At 38.8% G+C, this 10270-nt stretch overlaps 1 protein-coding gene across 1 annotated transcript; it reads left to right on the top strand.

Moving 5' to 3' along the window:
* Window positions 1-3413: 3413 nt before the first annotated feature.
* On the top strand, window positions 3414-8810 carry DEFB116 (defensin beta 116). The gene is given in 3 exon segments (XM_024238646.1): window positions 3414-3480; window positions 8570-8728; window positions 8731-8810. Coding segments are annotated over 3 exon segments (306 nt in total).
* The last annotated feature ends 1460 nt before the right edge of the window (window positions 8811-10270 follow it).

The raw sequence follows: 10270 nt of genomic DNA, 5'->3' as shown, positions 1-10270 counted from the left end.
TCTAACGCCTCATGAAGACAGATTGCCATCAGTGAGGTGGTGACCTGAAAGTACACCATTGACATTCACAAGTGCATCCATGGAGTGAACTTTAAAAAGTGTGTCCCTCATGGATGAAGCTGGAAACCATCATTCTGAGCAAACTATCGCAAGGACAGAAAACCAAACACCGCATGTTCTCCCTCATAGGTGGGAATTGAACAATGAGAACACTTGGACACAGGGTGGGGAACATCACACACCAGGGCCTGTCATGGGGTGGGGGGCGGGGGGAAGGTTAGCATTAGGAGATATACCTCATGTAAATGATGAGTTAATGGGTGCAGCACACCAACATGACACGTGTATACATATGTAACAAACCTGCACATTGTACACATGTGCCTTAGAACTTAAAGTATAATTTTAAAAAAATTTTAAAAAAGTGTGCCCCTCAGGCACTCAACAAGATCCAGAAATTTTCCGTGAAGAGATGAGGTCTCCAAATGTGTGGGTTGATATCAGGTTCAACAAAGCTGTTTGGGCTGAAGGAATAAGGAATGTCCTGTACCATATCCATGTACAGTTGTCCAGAAAATGTAATGAGGATGAAGATTCACCAGACAAGCTCTATACTTTGGTTACCTGGTTACCTGCGTACCTGTTACCACTTTCAAAAATCTACAGAAAGTCAATGTGGATAACTGTTGATCATCAAATACACCAAATAAAGTTATAAAACAACCTTCTGAAAAAAAAATTCAAGGTCAAGTAGCAAATGCTGATGTAGATGCTGTAGCGAGTTATCCAGGAGATCTAGCTAAGATTATTCATGAGGGTGTCTACACTAAGCAACAGATTTTCAATGTAAACAAAATAGCCTTCTATTGTAAGAAGATGCCATCTTGCACTTTCATAGCTAGAGAAGAGAAGTCAATGCCTGGCTTAAAAGCTTTGAAAGACAGGCTGACTCTCCTGCTAGGGGCTTATGCAGCTGGTGACTTAAAGTTGAAACTAATGTTCCTTTACCATTTCAAAGATCCTAGGGTCCTTAAGAATTATGCTAAACCTATAGCTTGTGTTCCAAAAATGGAACAACAAAGTCTGGATGACAGCACATCTGTTTACAGCATGGTTTACTGAATATTTTAAGCCCACTGTTGAGACCTGCTGCCGAGAAAAAGATTTCTTTCAAAATATCACTGATCATTGGCAATGTACCTAATACCCCAGCCCTCTGATGAAGATGTAAAAGGAGATTAACGTTGGTTTTATGCTGGCTAACACAACAATCATTTACAGCCCACGGATCAAGGAATAATTTTGACTTTCAGGTCTTATTATTTAAGAAATGCATTTCATAAGGCTATGGCTGCCATAGATAACTGATTTCTCAAGACCAATTAGCCAAGACTCATTATAATCAAGCTATCAAAAATCAGGGAGAAAAAAGAATTCTGAAAAAAGCAAGAGAAAAGAAGCCTATCACATACAAGAAAGACTCAATACAGCTGTCAGTCAGTTTCTCCACTGAAGCCTTACAGGTCAGGAGAGTGAGATAATATATTCAAAATGCTGAAGGAAAAAAGCTTCCAAACAAAAATACTTTACTCAGCAAGGCTCTGCTTCTGAAATGAAGAAAAGATAAAGACTTTCACAGACAAACAAAATCTGAGAGAGTTCATTTCTACCAGGCCAGTCTATCAAGAAATGCTAAAGGAAATCTTTCAAGCTGAAAGGAAAGGATGTTAATAACTAAAATGAAAACAGGTGCAAGTATAAAACTCACTGGTAAAAGTAAGTACACAGTTAAATTCAGAATACTCTAATACTGTAAAGATGATGATAAGTTACTATTATATTGAGTATAAAACAAAATACAAAGCTATTAAAAATAATAAGTTACAATAATCTGATAAGGGATACACACAATATAAACAGTAAATTGTGACATCAGAAACATAAATTATCAGAAGCGATAGAATAAAAATGTAGAATCATATTTTGCAACCAAAGTTAAGTGGTTATCAGCTTTAAACAGCCAGTTATAACAACATATGTTTTGTGTAACCCTTATAGTAATCACAAAGCAAAAACTGATAGTAGATACACAAAGGATAAGAAGAAAGGAATCAAAGCATTCTAATATAGAAAATAATCTAATCACAAAGGAAGATTGTAAAAGAGGAAGAAAGGAACAAAGGATGTATAACATAACCAGAAAAGAAGGAACAAAATGGCAAAAGTAAGTCCTTACCTATCAATAATTACTTTGAATGTAAATGGATTCAGTTTGCCAATTGAAAGAGTGGCTGAATTGATTTTTTTAAATGACTCAACTATATTTTGCCTACAAGAGACTCAATTCAGTTTTAAGGAAACACGTAGGCTGAAAGTTAAGTGATGAAAAAAGATGTTCCATGGAAAAAGAAACAAGAAAAGAGCAGGAACAGCTTTTCTTACAACAGAAAAAATACACTTTAAGTAAAAAACCACAAAGTGAGACAAAGAAGGTCATTATATAATAATAAAGGGATCAATTAATTGAGAGATCAGCATGTCCATCACCTCAAATATTTATTATTTATTTGTGATGAGGTCATTTAAAAATCTTTCTTTTAGCTCTTTACATTATTATTAACTATAGATACTGGAGTACTATTCAGCCTTTAAAAAACAGAAAATTCTGTTATTTGCAACTATATGAATGAACCTAGAAGACATTACGTGAAGTGAAATAAAGCAGGCACAGAGAGACAAATACTGTATGATCTCACTTAAATGTGGAATCTAAAAAAGTTGAACTCATAGACGTAGAGATTAGCATGGTTGTTACCAGAGCCTCAAGGGAGGGTGGATGAGGAAAGGGGAGACATTGTTCAATGGGTACAAACTTTCAGTTAGATAGGAGGAATAAGTTCTGGTGTTCTATGGGCACAGCATGGTGACTACAGTTAAAAATATTTATTTCTCATTTTACAATTATACTTTAAGTTCTGGGGTACATGTGCAGAACGTGCAGGTTTGTTACATAGGTATACACGTGCCTCACATATGTATACACGTGCTTATTTCTTATCTAATTGTTTATAAGTTTTTTCAAGTTTGCTTGCTTGCTTGATTGATTCTTTCATTCAAATTTGTTTCACACAAAATGCCAACTGGCTCTAATTTGTCTTTGTTTCTTAATGGGAAGAAAGGCCCACCCAGGCATGAGCACTGCTGGCAAGTCTCCCACACTTACACAGAGTATGCAGCTCAGATAAGTGATACATGTTGTCCTTCTGCCTGCCTGACCTCAGGTATCTCCCATCCCTTTTAGTTCACTGCACCCAACCCTGACCCATTTCCAAAACTAATAAAGGCGGGCTACTGTTCTGCTACAGTGATCTCTGTTCGGTCACCTGCAACACAGCCCTTCATTCTGTTGGAACATGTCAGTCATGAAGCCCTGTTTAATGACCATTGCCATCCTTATGATCCTGGCTCAAAAGACTCCAGGTAACGCAGGCCTCTCTCAAAGGTTCTGGCATCTTGCATGTGGTACTGGTATCTTGGTGACCTCTGCAGTGACTCCTACTCACATATAGTGAGCAACACTTAAAGCCTTTTCTGGTCTCAGATGGGTCACAGATGTTACTCCCAAGGTTAATTTCATGTAAAGATCTCCCCTGGTTCTGCTCTGCCAAGACAAATTTAAGAGGTTGTTGTTCTTGGCATAGTGGACAGTCTAAGCATGGAACATTTTAGGTAGTGCTGTCATTGGGATGGGGGCTTAATTCATGAGTTAGGTGTGAGAGACTGTGTGCAAGTTGAGGAGCTGTAGGAGGAGTACAGCAGTTTGGAGTTGGATATGGAGTTGAGGTGAGGAGGTTGTATGACCTTAGAGGTAGGGTAATATCCAAAAAGTGAGTGGGGATGAGCGTGGAGTGAATAATTGTATTTGTAAGTTGGGCTGAACAGATGTTTTGGTGTAGTCTAGACAGGAAATGATATTTTTTCTTGAATGGAGCTGGGGGTAGAGTTGGTGCAACTAGGAGTTGGGGTATAGAGAGGTTTGTAGCTGGGCTGTGTTTTAGATTGATGCTGTGAATGGGGTTGGGTGGCTTGGATAGTGTTATGTTTGTATGCTTTGCAATTGGGCTTTCGGTGGTTATTAGAAGAGGTAGGGCTTGAGTTATAGTTAGTGTTTGCCTAAAGTGGGTATCTTATTCAGTTATGGGTATGTGAGGTTTATCTGGGCAGGGATTGACTTAGCCTGGGTTTGTGGGTGATTAAGCTTGAGTAAGACAGTTGAATTCATCACAGCAGGGTTGTGGCTATTGAAATAAGGAGAATATTGACTCCTTCTCAGATATATGATTTGCAAATATTTGCTCCCATTCTATAGGTTGTTTCTTCATTTTGTAGACTGTTTCCTTTGCTGTGCAGAAACTTTCTAGATTGCTGCAATCCACTTGTTTATATTTGCTTTTGTTGCCTGTGCTTTGGTGTCATATCCAGAAAATCCTTCCCAAGGCCAACATCAAGAAGCTTTTTCTCTGTGTTTTCTTCTAAGAGTTTGATAGTTTCAGGTCTTAGATTTAAGTCTTTAATCCATTTTGAATTTGTTTTTGTGTATGGTGTAAGATAAATATCCAATTTTATTATTTTGCATGTAGATACCTAGTTTTCCCAATACATTTATTGAAGAGACTATACTATCATGAATATGTCCTAGAAATCTACTGTACAACACAGTTCCTATAGTTAACAGTACTGTGTTGGATATTTCAAAAATTACCAAGGGAGTGGATTTTATGTTAAGTGTTCTTAAAATAAGATTTGATATACCAAAAATAATAAATAAGATGGTGGGAGAGAACTTTTAGGGGTAGATAGGTTTATGGCATAGATTGTGATGATGGTTTCATGGGTGTAATGTATGCTTATTTCCAAACTCATCAAAATGTATAAATTAAATATGTATAGCTTTTTGTGTGCCAATCATACTTCAACAAAGTGATTTAAATAAGGAAATGGGGAGAATAAACACTGGATGAAAAATATCCAGTATTATTTTCAAATTCTGAAGAAAGCTTCTTAAGTGTGATTTTCAAGGGCACTGAAGAACAATAGATGTGACTGTGGATGGCTAAGATAGAGGAAATCAGGAGACTGGAATGTTTGGAAGTGTCTCCTGTCAAATCGTGGCATGTACAGAGAGATATGGGAGCAGTCTCAGCTCACCCTATAGAAAACCAAGATTGTTCTTCCTTCCTTGATAGTGAGTTCAGATTCATCTGATCTAGAGGTTTCTCCTCCTCTTCCTCTTTCTTCTCCCTCTGTTTTTCTTCTTCCTTTCCTCCTTTCTTTTCCCATATTCCTTCTACTTCACATTCTCATGCCGCCTCATTTCTCGGCTTCTTTTATCCCAAGCTTGCTTAAGAGACATTTGTTCTCATGCTCAGTAAAGCTCAGTTCTCATTTCTAATGGTGGTAGAAACCACAGGTGGGTTTGCAAGAAAACAACAGCAAAAATGAAGACAGCACTCTATGCTTCAAGAGTTGTACATAGTGTAGCTTCCTTAATAATTATTGAGTACTTTTACTTGGCAGAATTTATGAGCAGGAACAGTTCTGGACAACCTTTTCTATTAGGACAATCCAAACAAATTTTTCCTTTTATCCTCCCAAATGTATGCATATGAAATTAAACTGTTTGAAAGCCAAGACTTTGTCTTTTAAATCTACACATTTCTGATGTTGAGCTGAGTGTGTTGAATAGAATAGGCTTTAGCAAATGCTTATTGAATGAACGAATATGTAATGAATCATGGCTAATAAACGTATATGAGTAGAAATAACCTTAGAAATTGGATGGGAGAGGATCATATTTGGTTGCACAGCAGGCAGAGAAATAATATATCACATTGATTTTGGCTTGGGATGGAATTTTTAAAAGGGTCCAGAGGATACCTTTTGTTTTTTGACTTAAGACAGTTTAATTTGCTTTTGAAATACTTCCAGTGTGGAAAAATGAGCTGGGCAATGTCTATAGCTGAATGTGAGAAGGCTAGGCAGAATCGTGGCTTTCACTGCAAACAGGAGCCCATTAGTATTTTCTGGGGAACTCTTGCAAAGTACCCTTGCTCTGGCCTCTCCTTAGATATACTGAATCAGAAATTCTAGAGACTTAGTATGAATATACTTAAAAATTTCCCAGGTTATTATGAAGTATGACATCTTATTAACCTCCTTTTTCACAAACACAGTGGAGACTTTCTGATTTGGTGCAAACTCTCCCATTCCCATTTTCTGACATGGAGAGACTGGGTCCAGAGAGTTAAAATATAGCATTGTGCAGAGGGCCAGAGACTATGCTGAAATGCAAAAGCTGGTCCTCTGACTTCAATTGGAAGATGGAGAAATTATCAAAGTTAACATTAATTTGATGTGGGTGTCAAAATTTGGGGCAATGCAGGGCAATCTAAGGTTAGAAAAGCTGTAGGGGTAAGAAACTGTAACTATCTATGACAAAATCTTTATTTTTATTTTAAAAATTTATTTATTAAGTCACTGTAGGCAGAATCCTCTTGGGGTAGCCTTGACCCACTTTCCATGAGGAGAGAATGAGGAAAAGGCAGCTTGCCCATTGCTCATTCTTGGTATCTATGTTTCTATCCATCCCTCCAGTGACTGCAGACAGGAAATCTTGGGTCTCCAACTGCCCTCCAGAGTGTTTGGTAGAAAGGAAAGGTCCTAGAGGTCAGGTGTTAGCCAGAACAGTATGGATATCACTTGGGGGAGGCCCTCTGCAGATCTTCTTCTCCCATAAGTATAATGGTGCTGAGAGAGAGAGAGAGTGTGCAGGTCCCATGATAAGGGTGAAGATTAAGGTGGGAAACACAGTGATATCATTGTGCTGGAGCATGGATAAATCAGTATCATTTTCAACCTCCTTTCTCTGGTTGACCAGCAGGCTGGTTGATGTTGGAGCAGTTGAAATCCCTCTCTGGATTCCTGGGGCAGTTTATACACACTCCAGTACCCAAATGTTATGGGACATCTGCCATGGAGGCATTTCCCTCTTCTTTATTTCTCTTCCCGTTCTCCAACTTCACCTAAAATTGGGAATTTTACTTTCTTTAATCTAAAAATTGGCAAAATATTCATTTTTTCCATGCAAGAAATAACACTACACTTGCTTTGTCCCATTTTCATTAATGTTAATAGTGAATAAATTTGATTAATTGGAGACCTCTATCTACTTAGCACTGAGTCCATGGCCTGATGCAGAGTGAGTGTTCATAAATGGGTGTGGAATGAGGGAGTGGGGGGATGGTTGAAAAGGTCCTTGAATGCCAAGCTAAGGATTTTGAACTCTGTTGAAGTCTGTAGAAGGGCCTGTGTGTGTAGACATGATGCAGGATGATGCCATCTTCTCTGTGCCTATCACAGAGAGGCAAGGTGACACAGAGAGAAAAGAGCATGGGCTTGATGTCATGTAGACCAGAAATTGAATACTGGCTTGATCAAGTATAAGCTATGAGAATGCAGACAAAACAAAGCATCTCTTTGAGCCTCAGTGTCTTCATCTAAATAGTGAAGATAAGAGCAGGTTTTTATGAGGTTCAGTGAGCTATCATTTGTAAAATGCCTGTACATAGTTGATGCTGGACCATACCACAGTACATGGTAGTGATTGTTAATATTTCTTTCTAATTGCTCCTTTGTCTGTAGAACATCAAATAGGTAAGTAATACTATTGATGACTAATATTTATAGAATGCTGATTGTCAGGAACCTTGTCACTGGGGTATTTTCAGGCAAAGAGCTTATGTTCACTCATGTACACACCTGGATGACTTATACATAGCTATCAAGATGCACCTTAGCAATATGTGGAAAGTGCATGGTGGAGGTTTGTACAGTGAGCACATATGCTCAATTTATGTGAGAATGCGGATCTGTGAATAAAGTGGGTTGTATACATGAGTCTGTGTATATGCCAGTATGCTGCCCGTGTATGCACAGTACCTGTTTCTGTAAGGCCAATGTACAAAGAGAGACAGGTGTAGTACTTGTTTACTTCTGTGTTTCAGAGGATAAAGGCATGCATGCACATAGGCTCAAATATTTGTGTGCTATCTCAGAGTAGATCCTGGCTGCCTCTGATTAGCTGTGTGTGAGGGTCACAGATCTCTGCAGGCACATGGGGACATATGTGCTCGCAGTGGCATTCCTTGAAACCTCATACTCTCAGGAGAAGACCTTCATATCAACTACGTCATCTAATATTCAATTACTTGTTATGTGCCAGATGCTTTTCTGCAAATACTATATACACTAACCTCGTCATTACTAAAACTTCAGGAACTTGGCTCTATTATTTTGCCCGTTGCGAAGATGATGCAATGGAGGACTGGAGAGCTGAAGTAACTTGCTTTAGGAGGGAAGATGGTAAATGGCAGAGCCCAGATTTGAATCTAGGTAGTTTTGATTCCAGATCTTGTGCCCTTAATATTCTTAGGGCGTGTTCCTTTAAATCATGCTTTGTCACCCTATTATCACTGCTGCATGGAAATTAACATGGCCATGTCTTTCCCAGGTGGCCTGTTCGGATCCCACAATGGCAAGAGCTGAGAGCCTTGGAATCCATGTGAGCTTTACCAAGGCATGTGCAGAAACACCTGCAGAGAATATGAAATCCAATACTTAACCTGCCCAAATGATCAAAAGTGCTGCCTGAAACTTTCTGTGAAAATAACAGTTCTAAAAATGTGAAGGAGGATTACGACTCTAACTCCAACTTGTCAGTTACAAACAGTTCAAGCTACTCTCACATTTGAATATCACCAACATCACCTCCTCTGTAGTAATTTCTCCTCCATTCTGGAATGCTTTCCCTATAAAAAATGCATTCCTTCTTGTGTGTGTGTCTTTCATCTGTGGGTAGTCATCATTGGTCTGGAGAGATTAAGCTGAGAGCTGTGAAGCTATGGAGTATAGGAGTGGGCACTGGCCAATAAAGCCAATAAGATGGTGGCATCACTCAGTACAGGTGTGCCTAGAAAGGAGAAGGTCACCTTTCTGTTCTGTTTTGACACCATTCTGGTGGCTGCAGAGGGAAGATGACAACTGTATTGAGTTTGGATGCTCCTGTGAACATGTAGAGGGATCAAGTCCTCCAAGTAAACGTTGTAGGCTAAGGATAGAGACAGTAGAGCTGCCTTTGATATCCAGAGAACTAACCTGGTATGTTTGCCATAATGATGAGTCCCCAGGAAGAACAAGAACAAGACAGAGGGATGAAAGTGAGTGTAGAAATTTGTTAGACAAACTAGGGTAAAACTTTCTAAGTGGAAAGCGGAATAAACAGCCTTGTCACTGGGCATTCTTCCTGCTTTGAGGCTAGAGGACCATTTCTGGATGTGAGACAGAGGTAATGGTGGTTATGGTGCTAGAAAGGGATTTTGCACAGAGGCTGGACACTGTGCTTGATGTCCATACGTTCCTGAGAATTGAGGAATATTGTCCTCCAAGTTCAAACTTAGTTCACAACTAGTACCTGAAATGCTAAGAAATTTTCATTGTGTTATATATACTCTTCTATGGCTAATGTCTAATTTCTCCCCGTTTGGATTCAGACTTCTAGAATTAGTGTTCCCAACTAAGTTCTCCAAGGTCTAGAGTCCCAATTTTACCTCAACTAAGAGAAATCTGTTTTTTGTGCCATCACTCCACTGAAATGGCCTTGCTTTTGGTTGCCAGTGCCTTTCTTGTTGAAAAACGTAAGCATTCTTTACATTTTACCATTTGCTTTGCCTTTAGCTAGCGTTTTACAACATTTCTCAATCCTTTGAAACCCGCCCCCCGCCTTTTTTTTTTGCCTTGGCTTCTGGTCTCTGCGTGTTCTTTCTTAGTCATTTTTGGAGTTTCTTCTTCTGCCATCTGCCCTGTAATATTTCTTTGTCATTTTCACTACTTTTTCTCTCTATTTTTTTTTTAATATACTTTGCTGGCATTTGCTCACTGTTTCTTAGATCAATGACAATCCCAGCCCAAACCAATGGATCCAAGGCCATGCACTAAATGACTAATTTATATGTGTGACTTTTAATTTGCATGCAGCTTAAAAGCCTGGTGTGAAAGTTTAATGTTTATATATTAGAGATTTTCATTGACATTTAGACATGTTTGTTAGCAGAGGGTGGGGCTTTGACAGAAGCCAGGTTTCAAGAAGGAATGCATAAATTTGCTGGCCTAAGTAGCATGATAAGGAAACAAATTTTACAGGAGGCTGAGGCAT

The sequence above is a fragment of the Pongo abelii genome, chromosome 21, assembly GCF_028885655.2.
Source record: "Pongo abelii isolate AG06213 chromosome 21, NHGRI_mPonAbe1-v2.0_pri, whole genome shotgun sequence".
Lineage (NCBI taxonomy): Eukaryota > Metazoa > Chordata > Mammalia > Primates > Hominidae > Pongo > Pongo abelii.
The sequence above is the reverse complement of the archived record's forward strand: the minus strand, read 5'-3'. Positions and strand labels throughout refer to the sequence as shown.